The following is a 27,883-nucleotide window of genomic DNA, read 5'->3' on the forward strand; positions in this document are numbered from 1 at the left end:
GGGATCCTCTGCGTTATCCGAGATCATTCTCGGATCTCCGAGAAACGGGAGCGCGCATGTCGTCACTTCCGGCTTTGAAACTCGGAATCCAACTCGGAATCCGAGTTCCCAGGGCAAATGGAACGCACCATAAAACTAGGCGTTCAAAGGATTTCATGACCACAGACGTCAAGGCGACAGGTCTGTAGTCATTCAGTCCTGTGATGGAGGGTTTCTTGGGGACTGGGATAATGGTGGAGCGTTTGAAGCAGGAGGGAACTTCACACAGCTCCAGGGATCTACTGAAGAGGTGGATCTATTAAATGCTTTGCATACATCTGAATCATTGACAGGGAGGGAGGGGGGAGTGTGTGGGTGTCTGTGAAACTGACAGGGAGGGAGGGGGAGTGTGTGTGTGTGTGTGAAACTGACAGGGAGGGAGGGGGAGTGTGTGTGTGTCTGTGAAACTGACAGGGAGGGAGGGGGGGTGTGTGTGTGTCTGTGATACTGACAGGGAGGGAGGGGGAGTGTGTGTGTCTGTCAAACTGACAGGGAGGGAGGGGGAGTGTGTGTGTCTGTGAAACTGACAGGGAGGGAGGGGGAGTGTGTGTGTGTCTGTGATACTGACAGGGAGGGAGGGGGAGTGTGTGTGTCTGTGAAACTGACAGGGAGGGAGGGGGAGTGTGTGTGTGTCTGTGATACTGACAGGGAGGGAGGGGGAGTGTGTGTGTCTGTCAAACTGACAGGGAGGGAGGGGGGAGTGTGTGTGTGTCTGTGAAACTGACAGGGAGGGAGGGGGAGTGTGTGTGTGTCTGTGAAACTGACAGGGAGGGAGGGGGAGTGTGTGTGTGTCTGTGATACTGACAGGGAGGGAGGGGGAGTGTGTGTGTGTCTGTGAAACTGACAGGGAGGGAGGGGGGAGTGTGTGTGTGTCTGTGAAACTGACAGGGAGGGAGGGGGAGTGTGTGTGTGTCTGTGAAACTGACAGGGAGGGAGGGGGAGTGTGTGTGTGTCTGTGAAACTGACAGGGAGGGAGGGGGGAGTGTGTGTGTGTCTGTGAAACTGACAGGGAGGGAGGGGGAGTGTGTGTGTGTCTGTGAAACTGACAGGGAGGGAGGGGGAGTGTGTGTGTCTGTGAAACTGACAGGGAGGGAGGGGGGAGTGTGTGTGTCTGTGAAACTGACAGGGAGGGAGGGGGGAGTGTGTGTGTGTCTGTGAAACTGACAGGGAGGGAGGGGGAGTGTGTGTGTGTCTGTGAAACTGACAGGGAGGGAGGGGGGAGTGTGTGTGTCTGTGAAACTGACAGGGAGGGAGGGGGAGTGTGTGTGTGTCTGTGAAACTGACAGGGAGGGAGGGGGAGTGTGTGTGTGTCTGTGAAACTGACAGGGAGGGAGGCGGAGTGTGTGTGTGTGTGTGAAACTGACAGGGAGGGAGGGGGAGTGTGTGTGTCTGTGAAACTGACAGGGAGGGAGGGGGAGTGTGTGTGTCTGTGAAACTGACAGGGAGGGAGGGGGAGTGTGTGTGTCTGTGAAACTGACAGGGAGGGAGGGGGAGTGTGTGTGTGTCTGGGAAACTGACAGTGAGGGAGGGGGAGTGTGTGTGTCTGTGAAACTGACAGGGAGGGAGGGGGAGTGTGTGTGTGTCTGGGAAACTGACAGTGAGGGAGGGGGAGTGTGTGTGTCTGTGAAACTGACAGGGAGGGAGGGGGGAGTGTGTGTGTCTGTGAAACTGACAGGGAGGGAGGGGGGAGTGTGTGTGTGTCTGTGAAACTGACAGGGAGGGAGGGGGAGTGTGTGTGTGTCTGTGAAACTGACAGGGAGGGAGGGGGGAGTGTGTGTGTCTGTGAAACTGACAGGGAGGGAGGGGGAGTGTGTGTGTGTCTGTGATACTGACAGGGAGGGAGGGGGGAGTGTGTGTGTCTGTGAAACTGACAGGGAGGGAGGGGGAGTGTGTGTGTCTGTGAAACTGACAGGGAGGGAGGGGGAGTGTGTGTGTGTCTGGGAAACTGACAGTGAGGGAGGGGGAGTGTGTGTGTGTTATTATTATTTTATTCATATCACTGTCAATAATGCACTTGTTGAAAAACTAACCCTAACCTGTTACAATGGATGGACTTGCCTCCAATGTCAGCATGTGTAACCAGCTTGGATGCCAGCTGAAGGTCAACCCTGGTGAACTGTTAAAACTGTTTTGCACATCCATTGACTGGTGCGAAGGTGTTTGTTACATGTAAAGTTTAATAACCATGAAGCAAATAGTGAAAAACATTGCTGCTATATTTCAGTAATTAGCTAATGATAAAAGGAAACATGTTATTTATGCTGATGATTCAGATTCCTCCTGTTATAATGCATATATTTGCTTTTAGATGATTGACATGCTCTGTGACATCATGAACAGTCACAATCCCCATGCCAAAGGTTTCAAAACTCCACTGAGCTCTTTGAATTGGGCAGAGAGAGTAGAGTTTTTGTTGAGAGGCAAGAACAATTCGATGGGTTTGGTGATGAAAGATGACACAACCCTTCATCGATCAAAGAGGTTTTAGGAAATAGTGAAGCTTTTGTTTTCATGATGAGTTCATGACATGAAGTTCATATGATGTTATTTCTAGGCTGGGAGAAATGGACAAAATATTTTTTTTGACCAAAACAATATTCAAAGAAAATTGTAGAGATGGCTATTGATGCTTTCATTTATGTTCATACAGCGCCAGCCAAAAGTTACATCGACTAACCATTAAACCTAATGAGATATAGACATGTTCAGTAAAGTCTGGTTTAAGCAATGATCTATGGGGCACAATGCACACCACTTGATATTCACATCATGACACTGCAGATGATTTCAGATTTTTATTCATCTTCATTAATAACCGCACTGTGTCCAATCACCACCAGCTACTGAACGTGAAGTGTACATGCGAACATTCAGCTATTAATTAATATTCACCCGTGAAGTAATAAGGAAAACCAAACGGTGTGCAAGAGTCACCATAGACTCCAATTTCTGAAGCGATATCTTGTTACAGCAGAGATCGCCTCTTTTCTTAGATAATACCAAGACTTGGCACAGACAGCAAAGGGCTCGAAATGAAAAATGATCGGTGTGCATCTCTGCCCACGGACATGAAAAGTCTGTGATTAAAAAGTGCCTGAAATGCTGAATGATGCTACAGCTGGAGGACTGAATATGGAACATACAGCTAACGTTACCGCAGCCACAGGATCCTCATGGACGAGCCGTTTCGGGGTATTCTGCCAAATCCGTGCCATTTCTGTCCCCAGGACATTATAGGCATAAATATGCATGAAAAGTAGCTTTATAATACATGTTATTTCAAGCAAACTGTCCTCCACAATGTCCTCATTGCAAATGTAAGATACATAATGTAAAACATTAATAAGAGCTACCTAGAACCCTAGAACACTGACAGAAACAGTTTGTCACCTGGTCCTGCTCACTAATACAAAAATATTTTTAAGGTTTTTAATCATTACCTACATTTCATGGTAAAGTGTTTCAACAGTTATCATATACTGTTTATTTGATTGATTGATCAATCACTTTCTTTATTTTTGAGATGTCAGCAGCCACACCACCTGCAGGTCAGACCAGGTAATGCATCTGCAGCAGCTTTGGGCCTGGTCAGTACTTGGATGGGAGATCAACTACTGTAGGAAAGCTGGGCTACTGCTGGAAGAGGTGTTGGTGTGGCCAAAAGGTTAGCCCACCCTGTGGACAGTGTGGATCCTAGTGCCCCAGTGCAGTGACAAGGACACACACACACACACAGAGCACCCAGTTAGAGCACACACACACACACTAACCATTTAACCTGAGATATAGACATGTTCAGTAAAGTCTGGTTTACACACACACACACACACACACACACACATATATATATATAAATATATAGAGAGAGAGAGAGCGAGAGAGAGAGAGTACCAATAGTACTTTATTCTTAATTAAAGTAATTAATAATTATTTCATAAAAGAAATTTTAATAAAATAAATTAATAATTTTATTTACTTTAATCCACTGAACCAGAGCAGTAACACAATATAATTTAAAGTTTTTTGTTTCTGTTATGTCTCCAGTTAAATGATTATTATACACATTGATTTAGTGTCATTGTGTAAGTTATGTTCAGCTGCAGCAGTAAAGTGAATTTAACTTAATCCACCAGACTGTGGTTTCATTATGTTACTCAGTTATGCTTTGGGTGACGCTGAATCAGGACATTAATAGGACAGAACAGAAAGCCTGTATTGTCATTGTACAGACAGGAAATACAGTAAATAGGCATAAATATATAAAATGTACATATACAGGGGAGGGGGAAAGGCCCCCCCACTCTTCAGGATTACATTTAGTTACATTTTAATCAGAGAGAAAAACTATAAAATATTTTTCATGTTTATTCAGCTCCCTGAACACAGGCATTTATTTCTGTCCAACATACATTTCAGAGTAAAAAGGATTATAAAGGTTAAAAAGCAGAGATTTTACCTTTTTGCCAGGAGAACCAGCAACACGTCACAGGGACACAGAGGAGTTTCTATAATAAACCCAAAACCCTGGACAGAGGGGTTCAGTGAATGAGGAGGTGAAGCTGTACAGGAGGGTCAGTCCATCAGAGGAGACTCTGTAGAAGGACAGAGTACCAGCCGCCCAGTCCAGATACACTCCTACTCTGCGGGAGCGTGAGGACTTTATGGGTATGACAGTCTGTTTATTATTGTGCCAGACAGAGTAACTGTCAGGAAAGCAGAACAGCATCCATGACTTGTCATTGGCTCCAAGCCCACAGTCAGCACTGAGTCCTTTCCTCCTGATTCCTTTATAAGTCACTCCCATCCAGGCTCCATCTCCACTCCACTCAGCCTCCCAGTAACAGCGACCAGTCAGACTCTCTCTGCACAGAACTATTTGACCAGCAGTCAAATCTCTCTGGATGATCAGGATATGGCTGCTTTGCCCCCTCTGTCACCTTCCTGTTCCCCTCTGACAGAGACAGGTATCTGTTTGCTGTGTTGGGGTCCAGCGTCAGCTGGCAGGAGTCTGTAGGCAAGAGGAAGAATTATTATTATTAATACCATCAGGCAGCCTGTACTTTATGTTTCTGTACAATATAAAAACAGCACAGCTTCCCTTAACGAAGCGGGAACTGAAGTTTATGAAATAGCTCAGGAAATATCGGACGGCGCGCGACGCCGGCGGGAAATGCTGCGCGAGCTAAACTAACAGCTTAATTACGGGTAAATAAAATTACACAGCAGCGACATTCATCAGACATATTCATCACAAGCATATTTACCACAAGACGGCATCAGAGATTAATACTAAAAGTGAGCGTCTTTAGTTTAAAATATAACCTTCCTTCGAACCGCAAGCCTCTTCACAGCAGCGCTACCCGCAGACTGAGCAGAGTCCGGCATCAGCGCCGGTTTAGAAGAGAGAAAGATAAGGAGCACGAACTGATTAATACAAAAAAAATATTAATGAATTAATAGTATTTTTGGTGATGCCTGTTTTATCTGTGGGCGGCACAGTGGTGCAGTGGTTAGTGCTGATGCCTCACGGCAAGAAGGTCCTGGGTTTGGTCCCGAGTCCTTTCTGTGTGGAGTTCACGCGCTCTGTGTTTGTGTGGGATTCTGCAGGGGGCTCTGGTTTCCTCCCACGGTCCAAAAACGTGCAGGCCAGGCTGATTGGTGTGTGTGTGTGTGTGTTTGTGTCTGTGCCCAGGGTTGGTTCCCACCTGCGCCCCATGTTCCTGGGATAGGCTCCGGTGCCCCCTCTGACCCCAGTTGGGATTAAGTGGTTACGGTGATGGATGGATGTTTTGTCTGTTTTGTTCTTTCCCTTTGGATTCTGTCTAAACTGTCACACACAGAGAAACTCACCTAAATACAAACATGGAAATCCATCTGTCATGATCCGCTCCGTCCGCTCCTGATGTGTGCCACGCCCACCTCGTTACCTCGTGTTCAGCCCTAATTGTGATCGCCTGTGTCCTGTTAAGTCTAGCTTGTCTTTTGTATTTAGTCCTCGTCTGAGTCAGTCTTCCCCAGACTTGTCATTGTATTGTTTGGATGTTTGTCCCCGTTAGTCTTCCCTCCGTAAATAAAATCCCGTTTGTCCGCATTTACGGCTCCGACCTCCTGCCTTACCCGCTCGCTCACCCCGAATCCTGACAGAATGACAAGTCTCCGGAAGAAAGGATCCCCCCTTGCCGAGGAGGAATACCTCGGCTTGGTTGACGAGGTCCTGTACTGGCTAACCCAGCCCGAGATCCAGGAGGATCCCGCGGCTCGCTGGTTAGCGTATCGAAGAGGCGGCTTCGAGAGGTAGCGGCTGCAGCAATGCAGTGGCAGGTGGATCAAGACAGCGGGCGGATGTACAGCTCGCCACCCGCCGATGCGACCTCACTGCCTCCTACCGGTTCCGGAAGGAGAAAGAAGAGGCGAAGGGGAAAGGGGAAAGAAGCCGCCCCGACTCTCTTCTTGGGGGCCTGCTCCTTGCTCCCCGCCTGGGATGACCCCGTCGCTACCCACCTAACCAGCGCCCGCCCGGAGAAGCCGCCTCCATTGGAGGCGTACGGCTATCGACCGGCGCGTCTGGGGCACGGTGGGAGAAGCGCAATCAGGGACGCTATTCCCCGGGTGCCGAGAGCCCCTAACGGAGCAGTGCCGACTCGCTCTGCGTCTCTCCTGCCGCTGGTGCCGGACCTGCATGCTCCGGAACTGCCCGCGGCACTGCCTGCTGCCACCGCCGATCTGCCCGCGGCTGCGCTGCCTGCTGCCGCCGCCGATCTGCCCGCGGCTGCGCTGCCTGCTGCCGCCGCCGATCTGCCCGCGGCTGCGCTGCCTGCTGCTGATGCCGCCACTCTGCCCGCGGCACCGCTTGCTGCTGATGCCGCCGCTCTGCACGCGGCACCGCCTGCTGCTGATGCCGCCGCTCTGCCCGCGGCTGCGCTGCCTGCTGCTGATGCCGCCGCTCTGCCCGCAGCACCGCCTGCTGCGGCTGCTGCCACGCGGCCAGCAGCTCTGCCTGACCCGCCTGTCCTGCCTGACCCGCCTGTCCTGCCTGCTCTGCCTGCAGCGCCCGACGAGGCGCCCCCTGCTGGCCGCACACCCAAGGTGCCCTCTGAGGTGCCCCTTGCTGGCCACGTGATGGCGGCGCCCGTCCTGCCGGCACCTGAACTGCCCGTCTCGCCTGTCCTGCCGGCTCTTGACCTGCCCGTCCCGCCTGTCCTGCCGGCTCTTGACCTGCCCGTCTCGCCTGTCCTGCCGGCACCTGAACTACCCGTCTCGCCTGTCCTGCCGGCACCTGAACTGCCCGTCTCGCCTGTCCTGCCGGCACCTGAACTGCCCGTCTCGCCTGTCCTGGTCGCACGCCTGCAGCTGCCTCCGCTCTGCCTGAGGTGCCCGCCGAGGCGCCTCCTGCTGGCCACACGCCCGCGGCCTCGTCCGAGGCCGTCTCTCCCGTCTTGCCCACGGCCCTGCCTGAGGCCGCCTCTCCTGTCCTGCCCGCGGCCCTGCCTGAGGCCGCCTCTCCCGTCCTGCCCGCGGCCCTGGCTGCTCCGCCTGCGGCCACGCCCGCGGCTCTGGCTGCTCCGCCTGCGGCCACGCCCGCGGCTCTGGCTGCCCCGCCTGCGGCCACGCCTGAGGCTCCGGCTGCCCCGCTTGTTGCCTCCCTCCTGACTCCCTCGCCCTTACCCCGGCAAGGCCGACGCCCCCCAGGACCCCGCCTTTCGGTGTCCCATAAGGGACGGGGACATAGGCGTCGGGCCCGGGTCCCGCCCGCCCTGCCCCCTGGCTCGCCCGTTCGGCCCCTGGCTGTGGCTCGGTGGCTGCCTGGGGGTCCTCCGGCTCGGGGTCGGCGATCGCCGCCGGGTCCCCCCCTGGATCCTCGGTGCCGGTCCTCGGTCCCGCCTGCGGCTCAATGTCGGTCGCCTCCGGGCCCCCCTGCTCCGGCTGGGCGTCGGACGGCGCCTTCCCCGGCTTCGGCTGCGCCTCCGCCTGCCGCGGCTTCCCCCTCCTGCCTGCCTTCGCTGGTGTTCCCTCCTGCTCCCTCCGTGTCCCCTCCGTCACTCCCTCGTCCCGTTCCCTTGGCCCCTGGGTGGTCCCCTCCTGCTCCCTCTCCCCTGCAGCCCCTCCGGCCGCTGCCCGTCGCCCGCCTGGGCTCCCTCGTGCTCCCCTTGTTCCTCCTCCCTTTCCGTTTCTGCCTCCTGTCTCTGCTCCTCAGCCTTCTGTGTCTCCTTCGTTCACCCCTGGCCCCTTCGTGTCGCCTGTGGGTGTTCCCCCCGTGTCTCCCTTTCTGGTTTGTCTCTCCGCGTTTCCCGTCCTCTGTCGGCTTTTGTCTTGGTTGTCGTCCCTGTTCCTGTTCTGTGTCTCTGTTCTGTTCCCTGTTTTTGGTTGATGTTTTTGGTTTTTGTCTTCCAGGTCCTGTTCCCCCGGTCTCGTCCCGTCCGTCGCCTCCTCTCGGGCGCGCCCGGTGTGCGCGCCTTTGGGGGGGGGTTCTGTCATGATCCGCTCCGTCCGCTCCTGATGTGTGCCACGCCCACCTCGTTACCTCGTGTTCAGCCCTAATTGTGATCGCCTGTGTCCTGTTAAGTCTAGCTTGTCTTTTGTATTTAGTCCTCGTCTGAGCTTGCCTACCCGCTCGCTCACCCCGAATCCTGACACCATCTACATACAGTGCAAAAAGCCACACTCATCACAATAATTGCATGAATACAATCATAAAATGGTATTAATGGCATTATTAATAAGAACATGCAGACACACTTACATTTCTGTACGCCTGGTCTGGTCCTGCACTCTCCACAGTGGTCCACACTATAGGAAAAGCAGAATTTAGAATTTTAGAATTAGAATTTAATGATCAGTGGTTATTGTTGACACACCACAGCACACAGTGCACAACAACAAAATATGTCCTCTGCATTTAACCCATATGTGACATCGTGACATAGCAGGGGGCAGCTAATTCAGCACCCAGGGAGCAGTGCTTGGGGGCGGTACCTTGCTCAGGGTACCTCAGTGGTGCCTTGCTGGTCAGGGATTCCATCCAGCAATTACAGCATATCTTTCAATTACAAGTGCGCTTCTCTAACCATTAAGCCATAACATAGTACTACTGTATCCATTTATTTATTGGTGCCTCTTCTTCACAGACATGCATAAGTATCTGTAGCGTGTCAGACACACATTCTGTACTCACTTCAGCTTCTCCAGGTTACAGCTGGGATCCTCCAGTAGAGCAGAGAGCAGCTTCACTCCTGAGTCTCCTGGGTGATTGTAGCTCAGGTCCAGCTCTCTCAGGTGTGAGGGGTTTGACCTCAGAGCTGAAGCCAGGGAAGAACAGCCTTCTTCTGTGACTCTACAGAATGGCAGCCTGCAGAGAGACAGACAATATTTCTCCAATAAATAAGACCACCTCACCACTATGAGTATTACTGTTAAGTAAATGTGACGGCTTCAATAAAGATTTCAGTAATTACACATTACAGTGTGGAATACCCAGTAATATTGACCTCAGTATCTTCAGTGTACAGTGTGAATCCCCCAGTCCAGCAGAGAGCAGCTTCACCCCTGAATCCTGCAGGTCATTGTCACTCAAGTCCAGCTCTCTCAGCTGAGAGGAGTTTGATCTGAGAGCTGAAGCCAGGGAAGAACAGCCTTCTTCTGTGACTCTACAGCCTGCCACCCTGCAGAAAGGAAATCACAAAATATCAGACAAAATACAAGTGGCAGCAACCCATCAAAACGCCAGTGCTGACATGCCCAAAGCCACAGCCTGACTGGCCTGGACCCCCCCAGACCAAGCAGCCATTCAGCTCCTCCCCCTTTTCCTCCATCCCTGCTCTCCCTGTTCCTGATAAAAAGCTTCCATTTGGGGGCATTATTCTGCACCCGGGTTCACCTGTGTGCCTCTGTTCCTGCAGCCCCCACACACTGTTCACTGAAGCTCACCTTTTAGCCTCACTGACTGTGTAGCAACACACATGAATAATCAGCTCAGTTCAAAATTAAACCCTCCAGTGACAGTGACCCACTGAATGAAACTTTGACTGTGTAGCAACACACATGAATAATCAGCTCAGTTCAAAATTAAACCATCCAGTGACAGTGACCCACTGAATGAAACTTAGAGCTGGACTCCCTCATCCACAGTCCTGCCACAAGAAGAGCACTGATGGCAGAGAGGATGAGGCCCTGCAGTGACGCCAAGAGCAAACAGTGTGACGCCACAGGGGCAGGAAAGTCGGCTAAATCCCAAAGAGGACGATCAGCACCACAGCGCCGGACAGAAACCACAAGATCCCCACGGTCGGCCGCAGAACCACCCGTGAGGAAGTGAGGAATGTCAACAGGAGGCAGCTGACAGCTGATAACAGCCCCAGAGAGGGGGCGGGATCGCCTCCCCCAGTACGGCTCAGAGCCTGCATCGTGGGCAGGGGGGGGGAGAGGGTGACTGGTGAGCAGCCTGCTTGTCGTCTCTCTCTCTAACACAGACGCCTGGAGGATGACCACCCAGAAGGGACTGCCGCCCCCCACCTGCTCAGCCAGGGACCAAGGAGCCGGGCCCAGCCGCGTGAGGAAGGAGCTAGAATCCACACTCCGGCTGCCCTTAAGCTGCCCTTCCTAAATGCCCCCCCTTATCCCCCTAAAATAAAGACCGCCCCATTGGGGGTGTCCATATGGAATACTGTATTACATGGTACTGTATAACACATAGAGAATGTAATCATTAGGACGCCATTAAGAAGATGTAACCAGAAGCTGATGTGAACCATACAGAGTGTGACCTTGTAACCTTTAGGGAATGTGGACAAATTACTGCTGCAGTATTTTGAAGGCCCAGAATATTCCGTTCTGTCGCTGAGCATCTCAGCAGCAGCTGAAACTGCCAAGACGTTTTATCAGTGAAACCTGGGAAGTTTATCTTTGCTTAGTGTCCAGGGCAAAGAAACAATATTGACTCTGTCATGTTTTCCAGAGGGTTAGACAAGCAACATGAATGACTGGCAGTGGTCAGCCATCTTTCTGCCAGGTGTCCCCAAAGTGACTAGGAACTCTGACCGGAGGAGATGTGAACATCCCCAGCAGCTAATGCAGGCCAGTCAGGCCGACCTACCTGATGCACACCATGTTTTATATTAAAATTGTACAAATTATGAAGGTAAAAGTTAATTTTGAAAAAAATTATGGATGCAACAGTAGTTTCAGGAATCCTGTTTGAGAGACCTTAGCACATGAACATTTTAAACACTGTGGTCCACACAGATCTGTACAGTGCAGTGAGAGCTGATTACAGGAGTGATTCCTCTCTCATAGCTGACAGGCTGTTGATGTGACACAGGAAGGGGTCCATGCAGCAGGCACCCAAAATAAGAGAGTATTTTATTTGGTGTAATTCCACCTGAGGAAATGTGATTTAGGTTCCTCTGCTATGAAACTGTGAAAAGTCCAGACCAGGTATTTACTCTAGTACACAGTGTAACAATATTAAGTCAGTATAACAATATTAAAACAAAACATCCGCATCATGTCCTCTTTTCTGAGAAATAAAAAGCTGAAATCTATACAGTACCTGCTTAGTGGGAAAGAAATGGTGTGAGTGCTGTGACTTGCCTTGCAAACGTCACAGAAACACTTTATATTATAAAGTACTGACATAGTCCATGCTTAGGCAGCTTGGATTCAGGATCAGCCACTTTACTGGCTGAGACAATTCAGACATGAGAAGCTCTTATAATATTAGTCCTTCTGCTGCATCTAGAGGCCTAAACAGGAGCTTAAGTCAGAGTAAATGAACTGGCCATGTGGCTGATCCCTCAGCCCTTCTCAGGACACTCCTTTCTGTGTCTGCAGGGTGGAGGGTGTCTCAATTGTGCTGTCAAATACCTGTGGCCTGTGGTTTAATCTGTGTCCCAGTTGCAGTGTCACCGTGAAATACCAGTTTACTATTTGACCGGACAAATATGACTGACCTCAGTATCACCAGTTTACAGTGTAGAATACCCAGTAATACTGACCTCAGTATCACCAGTTTACAGTGTGGAATACCCAGTAATACTGACCTCAGTATCACCAGTTTACAGTGCGGAATACCCAGTAATATTGACCTCAGTATCTCCAGTTTACAGTGTGAATCCCCCAGTCCAGCAGAGAGCAGCTTCACTCCTGAATCCTGCAGGTCATTGTCACTCAGGTCCAGCTCTCTCAGGGGTGAGGAGTTTGATCTGAGAGCTGAAGCCAGCACCTCACAGCATTTCTCTGTGAGATTACAGCTGTTCAGCCTGCAAAAGAAGCCGTGTTATTATACACACACAGATACCAGTATAAATCCTACACATCAGTGATCAGAGTGATACAAAATATCAAATCAAACTTTTTTTCAGCATAATAAAAGGCACAGATTATAGTTCAAAGAGAATTAGTGGATAAACACAACACAAAATTAAATCACCAGTTAGAAAAGTGATTAAATATGGTACATTTTTAATGTTGGCCAATCCTTTGTGCTCATCATGTACCCTGTGAAGAAGAATACAGTGAACATTTTCATTTCAAAGCACAAATATCCTGAAAGGTTTTGTGTGCAGAATCTTCCAGAGCCAGATTGAATGAGGGCATGAGTGTGAATATGCTCTAAAATCCATTCACACAGGTTAATTAAAATATATCAGTTATCTTGTTGTTTCAATGTCCTTGAAACTCTGTAACTGTCACGATCCGCTCCGTCCGATCCTGATGTGTGCCATGCCCCCTTCATTACCTCGTGTGAATCCCCGATTGTGATCACCTGTTGCCTGTTGTGTTCAACTTGTCTTGTGCATTTAGTCCGTGTCTCAGTTGGTTTCCCCAGATCCGTCATTGTAGTGTCCGTAGATGTCCGTGCCTGCCCGTCTTTCGCCTAATAAACCCCGTTTACCTGACTTCCTGGCTGCTCTCGCCTGCTTCCACGGCTCGCTTGCCTTCCGAACGTGACAGAATGACGGATCTCCCGAAAGACGCACCGCAGCAGGACGAAGACTTCTGGCTCGTCCTGCTGCATGAGGTGACGTATTGGTGAGTTACCGGAGATCCAGGAGGACCCCGGCTTATACGCCCTGGCAGACCGGAGCTGGACCCTCTTACTGGAGGTTACCCCACGCACCGAAGAGCGCATAATGGCGGAAGTGCGCTCCCTCCTGCAGCAGCTCGTCCACCGGGTAAGGGAGAAGCGGCTCCAGCCGCTCGCCTGCACGGAGGTAACTCCGCCCCCACCTACCGGTCCAGGTCGGCGTAAGAAGAAGAGGCGAAGGAGAAAGGTAGAGGAAGCCGCCCCGACTCTATTCCTGGGAGCCTGCTCTCTGCTCCCCGGGTCTCTAGAGCCCGGACCTGCCAGCACCGCCTGCTGCTGCCGCCGCTTTGCCAGCGGCACCGCCTGTCCTGCCTGACCCGCCTGTCCTGCCTGACCCGCTAGCTCTGCCTGCGGTCCCTGCAGCTGCCGCCGTTCTGCCTGCGGTCCCTGCGGCACCGCCTGAGGTGCCCGCCGAGGCGCCCCCTGCTGACTGCGTGATGGCGGCGCCCGCCGAGGCGCCCCCTGCTGGCCGCACGCCCGAGGTGCCCGCAGAGGCGCCCCCTGCTGGCCAGGAATTGGTGGTGCACGCTGCAGCTCCGCCCGAGGTCCTGGCTTCGCCTCCGCCTGCAGCTGAGGATGCCGCTCTGCCCGCAGCGCCCCCTGCTGGCCACGTGATGGCGGTGCCTGCCGAGGTGCCCCCTGCTGGCCGCACGCCCGAGGCGCCTGCTGAGGTGCCCCCTGCTGGCCACGTGCCGGCAGCGCCCCCTGCTGGCCGCATGTCCGCGGCATCCGCCGAGGTGCCCCTGGCTGGCCACATGTCCGTGGCACCTCCTGAGGCCGCCGCTCTTCCCGCGGCACCGCCCGTCCAGCCTGGCTCTCCTGTCCTGCCCGTACTGACTGCCTCTCTGGCTGCACCGCCTGCGGCCACACCAGAGGCTCCGGCTGCATCGCCAGCCGCCGTGCTCCCTGCATTGCCCGAGCCTCCACCCTCGGGGACCTCCCTGACTTCCTCGCCCTTGCCCCAGCGAGGCCGACACCCCCCAGGACCCCGCCTTTCAGTGTCCCGTAAGGGACGGGGACATAGGCGTCGGGCCCGGGTCCCGCCCGCCCTGCCCCCTGGCCCGCCCCTTTCGGCCCCTGGCTGTGGCTCGGTGGCTGCCTGCGGGGCCTGCGCCGTCGGCTCGGCGGTCGCCTCCGGGCCCTCTCCCGGTTCCTCGGTGCCGGTCCTCGGTCTCTCCTCCGGCTCCGTGTCGGCCGCCTCCGGGCCCCCCTACTTCGGCGGGGCGTCAGACGGCGCCTTCGCCGGCTCCCCCTCCGCCTACTCCGGCTTCCCCCTTCTGCCTGCCTCAGCCGGTGTTTCTTCCTGCTCCCTCCATCTCTCCCTCGTCCCGTTCCCTTGGCCCAGTGTGGTTCCCTCCTGCTCCCTTCTCCCGTCCACCTGCGGCCCCTCCGGCCGCTGCTCGTCGCCCGCCTGGGCTCCCTTGGGCTCCCTTTTGTCCCCCTTCCGTTCCTGTCTGGTCTCCCCTGTCTGCTCCTCCTCCCTTCGTTCCGCCTGTCTCTGCTCCTCGTCCTTCTGTTCCTCCTCTGTTCACTCCTGGCCCCTTCGTGTTGCCTGTGGGTGTTTCCTCTGTCTGCCTTTCCTGTTCTTTGTTGGGTTCTGTCTTGGTTCCTGTCCTTGTTCTGTGTCTCTGTCCTGTTTCCGGTGTCTCGTTGATGTTTTGCTTTTGTTTTCCAGGTTTTGGGCCCCTCGTCTCATCCGTCGCCTCCCCTCGGGCGCGCCCAGTGTGCGCGCCTTTGGGGGGGGGGTTATGTCACGATCCGCTCCGTCCGATCCTGATGTGTGCCATGCCCCCTTCATTACCTCGTGTGAATCCCCTGATTGTGATCACAAAGGAAGGTCATGGAAAACCTGTCACTTTACTACATCACTAACATGACTAACAGTCAATATAAAATCTGGCTTCCAGACTGTCATGGAGAAAAAAAATCCAGCCTCGTGATTAATCCACAGGGGAAATAAATGTTACATTTTCATTATATACTTTAAACAATGTTAATATATAACTGCAGTTGTTGTTATTGGTGGGAAAGTACACATCGTTTCTTTGTACATGTACTGTTCTCGAACTTAATCCGTTCCGGACTCCGGATCGAATCCTAAAAAGTTTGAGTTCTGATCGAATTTTTCCCATAAGAAATAATGGAAAACCAATTAATTGGTTCCCGGCCCTCCAAAATTACACCTAAATATGTTTTTATTTTAAGCATTCAAACACAAAATGAACAGGATAAAACAAGAAGAGCATTTTTTTTTCTTAATGGCTTCCAAAACGATTAAGATCTTATTCCAACATTACCCCTGTCCTGCCCCTATTGTCCGCTCCTTCCGTGTGCCACGCCCCCTCGTTAACCTCGTGTGGGATCCCCATGTGATCAGCTGTTTCTGGTTGTTGTCATTAGTCCTCTGTATTAATGGTGCGTTCGATTATTTCTCTCCAAGTCGGAGCTCAAATGAAAACGTCACGAAAAATGTCACTTCCCGTCGGAAACACGCCCCTTTTATGACGATGAAGTCGGACAAGATTTTTATTTATTTTTTTATTTAGAGGTATATATAATTACGACATTACAGTATAACAATGTATGACAAAATATAATCAGAACCAGTAAGACATAAACAGTGAACTATAAATAAATAAACTATTAATTAACTACAAGTAATAAAAAAAAAGTACAAATGTAAAAAGAAAATTTATGTAACATTCATTAAATCATTGTATAATTTCACAAGTTTGGCACTTTTGCTGTTATTAACAATTTTAAGCATTGTAATTATGTATTTGAAATCACAGAGAAAATTATATAATTTTGGAAGTATTGATGAAAATTTACATTTATGAATGTAATATTTTCCCAATAAAATAAATACATTTCCTATATATTCAATATTGTATTTACCATGAGAAAAGTAACAAAATATATCACACATAATAAAATTAATAGGTTCATTAGATTTCTAAGAAAATAATTTAGATAAATCAATTTTAACAAGGGGACATTCAAAAAACAAATGAACAATGGATTCAATACTGACATTACAGAAATTGCAAATTAAATGAATATTACCAAATTTGGATGTAATCTCGTTTGTGGGGTATATATTATGCAAAATATTTAAATGTACTTCTTTTGCTTTATTGGGGATACAAAATTTATAAGGTAATAGCCATGCTTTTTTCCAATTGATCTATTGATCTAGATGATTGTCTATTAAAGAGTTCCAAATAAATTTTCCTCTCGGAGTAATTCTTTTCCTTGACTGAAACACATTTCTTATATTTTTATTGCTACACTTTAGGTCATAAATACATTTATCATTCGCCAAAAAATTTTGCTCCCTTTTTACAATCATTTGAAATGATAAATGACATTTCATTAAGTGAACAAGACCATTAGGTATAGCTTTCACAATTGTAAGAAATTCCTTATGAACAACAGGGAAATTGTATTTAAACATGAATACAGAATAGGAATAAAATTTCCCTTGAGGATCTAGTATATCACAAAGATAATCAATACCTTTTTCATGCCAATTCTTAAGAAAGATTGACTTGTTCTTTAATAAAATACATTCATTGTTCCATAGCTTCACTTTATGCGGGGAGAAATTGTGAACAAAACAAAGTTTCCATGCCAAAAGTGCCTGTTCTTGAAATTTAGAGAGTTTTATGGGGAGTTTAGAAGGAGAGAATTTACACGATAACAAAAATTTAAGACCTCCCACGTATTTATAGATATTGTGTGGAATAAAGTACCAAATAGAGTCGGGTGCATTGACACACTTCTTAACCCAATTTATCTTGAAAGTGTAATTTAACTCCTCCTCCTTGGATTGCCACCTTATCGTGGTGGAGGGGTTTGCGTGCCTCCGTGAACCTGGGGGCTATGTAGGCAAAAAGGTCCCAGGGGAGGGGCTAGACAAAGAGCAATCCAAAAGAACCTCAAGAAAAAGTACAAAATCAAAGTCCCGTTTCCCTCGCCCGGACAAGGGTCACCGGGGCCCCACCCTGTAGCCAGGCCTGGGGGAGGGGCCCGTTGGCGAGCGCCTGGCGGCCGGGCCTTGGCCCGTGGGGCCCGGTCGGGCACAGCCCGAAAGAGGCACGCGGGACTGTCCCCAGGTGGGCCCACCACCCGCAAGGGGAATGTCAGGGGTTCGGTGCATTGTGGATCGGGTGGCGGCCAAGGGAGGCCCTGGCGGTCCGATCCCCGGCTGACAAAACTGGCTTTCGGGACATGGAATGTCACCTCTCTGGTGGGGAAGGAGCCTGAGCTTGTGCGTGAGGTTGAGAGGTATCGACTAGATATAGTCGGGCTCACCTCAACACATAGCTTGGGTTCTGGAACCAATCTCCTGGAGAGGGGCTGGACGCTCTTTTACTCTGGAGTTGCGGCGGGTGAGCGACGCCGGGCTGGGGTGGGGCTATTGGTGGCCCCACAGCTCGGTGCATTAACAACGGAGTTTACCCCGGTGAACGAGAGGGCTGTTTCCCTGCGCCTTCGGGTCGGGGATAGGTCTCTGACTGTCATCTGCGCTTATGCGCCGAATGTCAGTTCGGAGTACCCGGCCTTCTTGGATTCCCTTAGTGGTATGCTATTTGGCGTGCCGCGGGGGGATTCCATCGTTTTGCTGGGGGACTTCAACGCTCACGTGGGCAATGACAGTGTGACCTGGAAGGGGGTGATTGGGAGGAACGGCCTCCCTGATCTGAACCCGAGTGGTGTTCTGTTATTGGACTTCTGTGCAATGCATGGTTTGTCCATAACGAACACCATGTTCGAGCATAAGGGTGTCCATAAGTGGACATGGTACGAACATGCCCGGGGCTACAGGTCGATGATCGATTTTATAATCGTATCATCTGATCTGCGGCCTTCCGTCTTGGACACTCGGGTAAAGAGAGGGGCAGAGCTGTCAACTGATCACCACCTGGTGATGAGTTGGCTCAGGTTGCGGGGGAGGAAGCCGGTCAGACCTGGTAGGCCCAAGCGCATAGTGAGGGTCTGCTGGGAACGTCTGGCAGAGGCTCCTGTTCGCTGGAGCTTTAACTCGTGCCTCCGGCAGAATTCCGACTGCATGCCGGGGGAGGTCGGGGACACTGAGTCTGAATGGACACTGTTCCGGACCTCCATTGTGGAAGCGGCCGTACGGAGCTGTGGCTGCAGGATGGTCGGTGCCTGTCGGGGCGGTAACCCCCGTACCCGATGGTGGACACCAGAGGTGAGGGGGGCCGTGAAGCTGAAGAAGGAGGCTTACCGGGAATTATTAGCCCGGGGGTCTCCGGAGGCAGCTGACGGAGGACCTCCTCAACCCTGCCTCAGATACATCTACGCACACTGCCTTTAAGACATCAGAGGGCACAGAGCCCGAGGGTGCTGGGGGGGGCTTGCACATCACTGGGGCTGAGGTGGCCAGGGCGGTTAAGGAGCTCCGTGGTGGCCGGGCCCCGGGGGTGGACGAGATACGCCCGGACTACCTGAAGGCTCTGGATGTTGTGGGGCTGTCGTGGCTGACACGCCTTCTCAACAGTGCGTGGAGGTCAGGGACAGTGCCGCTGGATTGGCAGACCGGGGTGGTGGTCCCCTTATTTAATAAAGGGGACCGGAGGGTGTGTTCCAACTACAGGGGGATCACACTTCTCAGCCTCCCTGGGAAAGTCTATTCCGGGGTACTGGAGAGGAGGGTGAGATCGATAGTCGAATCTCGGATTCAGGAGGAACAATGCGGTTTTCGTCCTGGCCGTGGAACACTGGACCAGCTTTATACCCTTGCAGGGGTACTGGAGGGGGCCTGGGAGTTTGCCTATTCAGTCTACATGTGTTTTGTGGATTTGGAAAAGGCTTACGACCGGGTTCCCCGAGGTGCTCTGTGGGGGGTGCTTCGGGAGTATGGGGTCCGGGGTCCGCTATTGTGGGCGATTCGGTCCCTGTACGAACGGAGCAGAAGCTTGGTCCGCATTGCCGGTAATAAGTCGGACATGTTCCCGGTGCAGGTTGGGCTCCGCCAGGGCTGCCCTTTGTCATCGGTCCTGTTTATAATATTTATGGACAGGATTTCTAGGCGCAGCCAGGGTGTTGAGGGTGTCCAGTTTGGTGGCCTCAGGATTGCTTCGCTGCTTTTTGCAGACGATGTCGTCCTGTTGGCTTCATCTGCTGGGGATCTCCAGCATGCACTGGGGCGGTTCGCAGCCGAGTGCGAAGCGGCAGGGATGAGGATTAGCACCTCCAAGTCCGAGACCATGGTTCTCACCCGGAAACGGGTGGTTTGCCCTCTTCGGGTCGGGGAAGACGTACTGCCTCAAGTGGAGGAGTTTAAGTATCTCGTGGTCTTGTTCACGAGTGAGGGTAGGCAAGATCGGGAGCTGGATAGATGAATCGGAGCAGCGTCTACAGTTTTGCAGGCGCTTAACCGGTCCGTCGTAGCTAAGAAAGAGCTGAGCCAAAAAGCAAAGCTCTCGATCTATTGGTCCATCTTTGTCCCTACCCTCACCTATGGTCATGAGCTATGGGTAATGACCGAAAGAATGAAATCGCGAATACAGGCGGCCAAAATGAGGTTTCTCTGCAGGGTGTCTGGGCTTTCCCTTAGGGATAGGGTGAGAAGTTCGGATATCCGGGAGGGCCTCAGAGTAGAACCGCTGCTTCTTCACGTCGAAAGGAGCCAGTTGAGGTGGTTTGGACATCTGGTGCGGATGCCTCCTGGGCGGCTACCCGGAGAGGTTTTCCGTGCATGTCCTACAGGGAGGAGGCCCCGGGGCAGGCCCAGGACTCGCTGGAGGGATTATATCTCTCGGCTGGCCTGGGAACGCCTCGGTGTCCCCCCCGAGGAGCTGGTAGAGGTAGCTGGGGAGAGGGAGGTCTGGGTGCCTCTCCTGAAGCTGCTGCCCCCGCGACCCGAACCCCGGACAAGCGGCAGATGATGGATGGATGGATGGCGTAATTTATGTCAAAGAAATCAATCATATCAAAACCTCCATCAGCTTTTCTACCACAAAGAACATATTTCTTCAAATGCTGATGTTTGTTTTTCCAAAAAAAGTTAAACAATAGTTTATTAATTTGTTTACATGTATTATCATGTACAAATAATGAGAAAGATGGATATATAAAATGAGACAGACGTTCTGCCTTTGTTAGAAGAACTCTGCCAAGGAACGACAAATCTCTTTGGAGCCAATTATTAAATATTAGTTTTGCTTTTTTAATTTTAGGGAGAAAATTCATTTCTTGCCTAAGAGAGATTTTCTTGGAAATGTAGATGCCGAGATATTTCACATAATCTTTAATAGGTATATTACTCACGGAGGTTTCCAGGTTATCAAATAAACAAAGAATTTCACATTTAGGAATATTTAATTTTAAACCAGAAGCCTCTGAGAAGGTGTTGATAATTTCAAGAGCTTTTGCAATCTGATTTGTGTTTTCTAAGAACAGGGTTGTGTCGTCTGCAAGTTGTGAAATTCTAATCTCACGATCAAAAATGGTCAACCCTTTAATATCAGGACTACTTCGAATATTTAAAGAGAGTAGTTCCACAACTAATAAAAACAGAAAGGGGGAAATTCCACAACCTTGCCTGACTCCTCTGTTAATAGGAAATCTATTAGAATTTTCAAATTGTAAGAGAACTGAACTGTTAATGTCCTTATATAACATTTTAATCATTTTTATAAATTTCTCACCAAATCCAAATAACTCTAGAGTAGAGAATAAAAATTTGTGTTCTATGGTATCAAACGCTTTGTAAAAGTCTAGGAACAGAATGATTGCATCAAAGGTAATATAATTTGAATAATCTATGAGATCTAAAATTAGCCTGATATTACAGCTTATATGACGTTTAGGCATGAAACCAGTTTGAGTTTCATTAATTATGTCAGATAAGCCTGTTTTTAACTTTTTTGCGAGAACTAGTGATAAAATTTTATAATCTAAATTTAGTAAAGTGATTGGCCTCCAGTTGTCAAGGGAGAGAAGGTCTTTGCCTGGTTTTGGTATCAAGGTAATAAGGCCTTGTGTCATGGTAGTACATAATTCCTCATTACATTCCTCATTACACCCTCAGTGCAAGAAGGAGCGCTTCCGTCGATCATTCCTCCCCACAGCTATTAGACTTTACAACACATCACTGCAGTGACCACATAATCAATATATATAATCCCTGTATATGTACATATGTGTGTATATATATGTATACTGTATGTGTGTGTGTGTATATATGTATGTATGTATATATATATATATATATATATATTTCAGCAGCTGCTATCCATATACCTAGCATTGTGTATATGTTTCTTTTTTTCTTACATTTTTACTTATATATTTTTACAGTTTTAGAAATTGTTTTCTATTGTTTTTATTATCTGTATTGTTATTTTTTTGCTGATCCTATGGATCCTGTCCTTTTTTTGTACTGTCTTTTTTCATTATTGCTGCTGTTTCTCAAAGAATTTCCCCATTGTGGGATTAATAAAGTCTAATCTTATCTAATCTAATCTAATTAATAATGCATTCATTGTACATTCTAAGTAATGGTCTCTAAATATTCCCAAAAGTATACATAGAATTTGATAGTTAGGCCATCTGTGCCCGGGGATTTACCCTTTTTCATAGACTGCATTGCACTGATCAGTTTGTCTAAAGAGAGGTCATTTTCACAAACCACTTTAAAATCATTTGAAATTACTGGAGTGAAGGATTTGATTTTTTGTATAAAGGATCTTGCATAGTTTTCATTATAATTGGAGCAATATAATTTGTTAAAAAAAGAATACACATATTTATTAATTTCACAGGGGTTTTTGTTTATGTTATCATCAATTGTTAATGCTGCTATACAATTTCTTTTTATATTTCTTTTTTCCAAAGCAAAAAAATAACTAGTGTTTTTTTCTCCCATTTCCATCCATTTGGCCCTAGATCTTATAAATGCACCCTTGGCTAAATCTAAATAGTGATCGTCTATTTCGTTCCTTAAATTAATTAAATAGGATTCCTCCTCTGTATTAAGAGTTTCTTTAGATAGCAACTTGTCAAGCTCATTGAGAGTATCTTGACATCTTTTAGAATTATCCATTTTAATTTCTTTACCTCGACGCATCGCTAATTGTCTAACCTTGAATTTAAAGAATTCCCATCTTTGAATAAAACTCATAGACTTATCTCTCAATATAGAAACAGCATTTTTAACAGATTCTATAAAATTTGCATCCAAAAGAAGCTTATTATTAAAGCTTATTATCCAATAACCACAAATTATTTTACAACTTTTGGTATTTCCAATTAAAGAGATAGAGATGAGTTTATGATCTGACAAAGGTAAATAACTGATTGAAGTGTCTGAGACAAACTGAACTGCGTTACTGGATAAGAGCCAAAAGTCAATTCGTGACTTCAATGTAAGAGTATTGTTTGTCCATGTATATTCCTTATCATGAGGATGTAAAAAACGCCAAACATCCGTAACCTGAAACTTATCAGTAAGCAACTCAAAAACTTTAGATATACTACTCTTTCGAGGGACTCTATCTAAAGAATCATTAGGGGCTTCATTGAAGTCACCTCCAATCACTAAATAAGCACCTGTGTACTTTCTTTTTAGATCTAGTAATATCAGGCTAAGTTTTTCAAACATATATAAATTTAAAGAGTTATTATTATGCCCATAAACATTGCAAATTATAAATTTCGTATTGTCTAAATATAGGATTATTATAATCCACCTCCCTTCATCAGAATATAAATTTTCCACTACGTCTCCCTTCAATTTATTTAAGAGAACAGCGACCCCTGCAGAGTGGTTTGTCCCATAACAAAAATATGCAGAATCACCCCACTGTGATTTCCAAAACTTTACGTCATTAACACAAGAATGTGTTTCTTGAAGTAAAATAATTTGAGCTACCTTGTGTTTAATGAAAAGAAAAAGTGCCTTTCTTTTATCCAAATTTCTTAAACCTCTGACATTAAGAGAGATAATGTCTAGTTTGTCAAAATTGAAAACTGTCATCCAAAAGTAAATAAATAAATAAAGGAGAAAACAGAAAAGGATATAACAATGAACAAGACCTCCTAAATCGAACTAAGTCACTTGTTACAATGAGAACAGTTAGACCCACCGGGCCCATATAACCGAGTTTTCAAAAACGTAATATTAGTCCCTAAAGTGTATTTTTCATGAAATGAAAAGAAAAATTAACTTTCCTTAACTCATTACATGGAAATCACGGTGATGCCTGAGGATTAAGCGAGCAGCACGTCTGCTCGGAACAGCGCCATCTTGGCCCTCCCTCAGATTTTGTTGTCCGAGTTGCTCCTGTGACGTAATTTCAACATGGCGACTTGGTTTGTTTGTTTACCGTTCGAAAAAAGAATATTGCTATGAATTAGAGCCCGACTGATTTAACGGCAGGCCGATATTAGGCATTTTCCAAACTATCGGTATCGGCATTTATAATGGCCGATAAATTAATATTTCAAAAATAAAATATAAACGGACGAAACACCCTTCAACCATGTCATGAGTGTTGGCGTTGTATAGTTTGTCCACCAGAGGGCACTCTACACCGTCCCTGTTGGCAACACTCGTGTATAACGCGCCACACATCCTGCAACCTGCTGATCCAGCCAGAGTCGGGCAGAGAGAACCAGCTATCCGCGAGTGAGATCATCGGTGAAGTGTGTTCATGGTGAGTTCGTCACGAGACATACATTGCTTGAATAACAATTAAAAGAACATCCCCATCAGTTCTCTTAACTCAAATAAGCATGACAAAATTCGTGACTATCATGTCCAGTTTTGCTGCTGTTAAATAAGCCGAGAGTGAAGCGGAATTAGCTAGTAATTACATTACGTTGTTACTGTACAGTGTAGTTGACTGACTGTCCTTTTAACTTTTGACAATGAGACTGAAGTATTTCTTTAATAGCGTGACAGTTATAGCAGTGAGACGTATCATCTCTCCTTGGCGTGTTATATTGAAAATGTATGTTTTACAATTTGCAGTATGACGTTATCCATTGCTAAATTATGGCTCATCATAGACTAGCTAACCACAAAGCTAGCTAATGCCACTATCAGTGGAAGACCGCTGTTAACATTAATGAGCTTGGAAACCACAACAAACTTATTCTGCCTAAATAAAGTAATGATTACTGTATTTATAACTAGCATATCTCTATAGTTCCAGTCCCTGCATTGTAAAATGTAAGTTAGACATTTGCGAGGAGTGAACATTTAGACATAGAGAAAAAGTATCAAACGTAGCTTGTGCATAAAAGTTAGCTTTTCTTTTACATGTGTGTGAAATCCAATGACGCAAAGACTGTCGTTCAGCCGCAGCATTAACGAGTCACATAATGGATTTAGATCGCTAAATAGTAGGTTTTAGAAGGCAGGCAGCAACTGATGATTGAAAATGGTTTGATGTAGCTTGGTGGAAAGAATTTAAAAAGTGCAGGTAAAGGGATAAGCAAGCTGACATTGTAATTATAAGGTAGCTTATAACCCAGCTAACAATTTATGGTTCCCAGAACGTTCTGGGAACGTTAGTTTTTGGTTACGGGAACGTTAGTTTTTGGTTCCCGAACGTTCCCTGAAGGTTAGTTTTTGGTTAGGTTTTGGTTCCCATGGAAAGTTTGCTTAACGTTCTGAGAACATTAGTTTTTGGTTACACCAAACATTCCCAGAACATTCCCCTAACGTTCCCTAAATCTGTTAATGTTTTGTTGCGCGTTTCTGAAATAAAAAATATATATATATATATATATATATACCGTATTTGCCGACGTATAAGACGACGGGGCGTATAAGACGACCCCCCAACATTTCCACTGAAAATATAGAGTTTGTTAGATACTCGCCGTATAAGACTACCCCCTCTTCCGCACACCTTCCACACACCAAATAAAATGTAAAAGAACATCAGATTTGATTTCAACATGTTAATTTATATTCAAATGCTTATGATATGATAAGAGATTTGAATAGGGAGTATTTATCAAGGTATGCATAAGAAGGGGGGCGAGGAGAGAGTTGCAAAATGTATAAAAGTGTACCCCTGTGTGCTATTATTGTTACCGGTATTATACCGGTATTACATGAGTGCCATTAGTATTAGTATTAGTGCCATTACAGTACCTGTCATTGTCACCATTGTACGGCCGCAGCGCGACCACAGCGCCTCCGGCCCGCCCCTGCATCTCCTTGTGACCGGCACTAGTGCACAAGTGCGCATGTGCGAGCTCTGCGTAGACAAGGGGCGGGCCAGAGCGGCACTGCTTCCCACCGAGCAGAACGAGCCGGTCACGCCGAAAAGGCTGGCACCCCTGTCTCGCTGCTGATGCTCGCCGCGGCCACGCTGATGACCCACCGCGGCCGCGCTGGATACCGCGCGATACTGGATGGTATGTACAATGGGGTGAGTGGGCATCGGGAGGCCACTATGGGCACCGGGCTGGCATCGGGAGGCCAATATGGGCAGCTATGTCTATCCCAACTGAAGTGCACCCGGCGTATAAGACGACCCCCCCACTTGGAGGCATGTTTTTCAGGGGGAAAAAGTCGTCTTATACGCCGGCAAATACGGTATATATATCGGCCAATATATCGGAATAACGGATTTTAGAACCAACTAATATTTGTATTGGTATCGGCCTTCAAAATCCTTTATCGGTCGGGCTCTACTATGAATGTACTAAAAAATTTTATAAAGCTTTTAATGTGGTTTGACTAGTTTGTGTTTCTTGTTTGTTTCTCGGAAAAATCTCCATTTCTCCATTTTCTCCATTTGGGAAACTCCAAATCAGCTAAAATATAAAGCAACAACACACAGCAACGTGTTTATGGAGGCAGCCATGATTGTTCCGAGATGTGGGTAGCTCGAACGGGAGATTGTCGGATGTGATGTCACTCAACTCGGAATTTCCGAGTTCCGAGAGAAAAACGAACGCACCATAAGTCCGCGTTTCAGTTTGTTTCCCCAGTCCGGTCATTGGGGCGTTCGACTTGCTTACAGCGCTGGCTTAAAGCAACGCATTCTGATCCTGACGTAATGCATTACGGTTAGATGTTTTGCGACCTCTCACCAGGCTGCACAAACTGGAACCGCCTCCGTGACGACACACCTTTGCCCTTATTGGCTGAAGAGTTTAGTTACACGCATGACGTTTGTATCCCAGGCAGTTCCGATGCATAATCTGCTATTTCTCCCGAATATCACGTAAAGCAGTGAGAACTGGTTTTCAGTTAATTTACCTGGTAAAATAAAGTTTAAATAAATCATATAAATGCTCTAATAGTACACGTAAGTAAGTGGTTTAATTATTGTTAGTTACTGTAATGTTGCGCTGCTTTATTTGGTTAATCGTCCAGTCTGTGAAGAAGGCATTCAAGTAAGAATTGCATTGTAGTATGACTCATTTCCTGGTGCGTACAATTTATATTTTGACTTCTGATATTCAGATCGAGTTCTAGGTCAAACTGGTTTGTTTGACTTTCAAGAAATTTCTAGTGAGTTCGAGAACTGAGGTACCACTGTATTCTGTTCTGTTCTCTCCTCAGCCAGGAGCAGCTAAGGCCAGCAGAGGGCGACAGTGAGCAGCCAGAGACAGCAATCATACAGAAGCTCCCAGCTCTGGGCTCCATCACATGAACACACCTGCTGACAATAACACTCACATACCACTTATACACCCTGTGGATAAAGAGCCCTCACTGTTTCTATAGCAGGTTAGGATGCTGTGCTTGTGATCAGAAGGCAGACTGGATGGGAACGGAAATGTAGTAACAAACAAAAAAGTGACATCACTACCTTAAGTCATTATAAAGTCTGTGGTCCAGATCAGCTACTGCTATAGAAACAGCTGTAGTCAAGATTATCAAAATAATAATATTCATCAGACATTTCAAACAATATTCATGTATTACTGCCAGACCAGACATGATTTCCCATCCCCACGTCACTTACAGAGCCGTCCTGGAGTTCTTGACCACAGGCAGCAGCCTCCAGTGCTCTTTATCTGATCTGAAGAATTTCTTCAGATCAAATACATCCAGCTCCTCATCTGACATCAGCATCACAAAGGCCAGAGCTGAGTACTGTGCAGGTGAGAGGTCTTCTGCTGAAAGGCTTCCTGAATTCAGGTATCTTTGTACTTCCTCTACTAGAGAATTGTCACCCAGTTCATTCAGACAGTGGAACAGGTTGATGGTCCTTTCTGCAGATAAATTCTCCTGTATTTTCTCTTTGATGTACTGGGCTGTTTCCTTATGTGAGCTGGGTCTTGTCTCTCCCAGTAGTAACAGAGTTCTTTTCTGGCCCAGTAGCCTTTGTAACAGATTCTTACTGGAGTCTGTTGAGAGGCCAAGGAGGAAGCGGAGGTAGAGGTCCAAGTGTCCATTCTTGCTTTTTAATGCCTGATCCACTGCAGTCTTCAGCAGGTCGGCTGATGAGTTTGACAGAAACACATATAAAGCAGCGAGATACTCCTGGATGCTCAGATGCACAAAGCAGTACACCTTCTCCTGATACAATCCATATTCCTCCTTAAAGACTTCTGTGCACACTCCAGAGTAAACTGAAGCTTCAGTGACATTAATGTTATTCTGTATCAGATCTTGCTCATAAAATATGAGATTGCCTTTCTCAAGGTTGTCAAAAGCCAGTTTACCGAGTTTCAAAAGGAATTCCTGGCTGGTTTCATAGTTTTTCATATACTTGTCTTTTTTAAAACTCACCTGAAAGATCAGGAAGTGTGTGTACA

At 48.0% G+C, this 27,883-nt stretch overlaps 2 protein-coding genes across 4 annotated transcripts in view; both read right to left on the reverse strand.

Moving 5' to 3' along the window:
• LOC140588729 (NLR family CARD domain-containing protein 3-like) overlaps window positions 1-27,883 on the reverse strand; it is a 300,771-nt gene that overhangs the window by 268,516 nt on the left and 4,372 nt on the right. The gene's annotated exons all lie outside the window — the stretch shown is intronic.
• The window catches only part of LOC111837912 (NACHT, LRR and PYD domains-containing protein 3-like), a 253,964-nt gene that overhangs the window by 88,146 nt on the left and 137,935 nt on the right, over window positions 1-27,883 (reverse strand). Inside the window, exons 10-13 of the mRNA XM_072710664.1 lie at window positions 12,120-12,293; window positions 9,525-9,698; window positions 9,212-9,385; window positions 8,780-8,826 (exon numbers count right to left, since the gene is read on the reverse strand). Of these exons, the coding sequence (XP_072566765.1) occupies window positions 8,780-8,826; window positions 9,212-9,385; window positions 9,525-9,698; window positions 12,120-12,293 (569 nt within the window). The remainder of the gene's footprint in view (window positions 1-8,779; window positions 8,827-9,211; window positions 9,386-9,524; window positions 9,699-12,119; window positions 12,294-27,883) is intronic.

This window comes from Paramormyrops kingsleyae, chromosome 4, assembly GCF_048594095.1.
Source record: "Paramormyrops kingsleyae isolate MSU_618 chromosome 4, PKINGS_0.4, whole genome shotgun sequence".
NCBI classification, from domain to species: domain Eukaryota; kingdom Metazoa; phylum Chordata; class Actinopteri; order Osteoglossiformes; family Mormyridae; genus Paramormyrops; species Paramormyrops kingsleyae.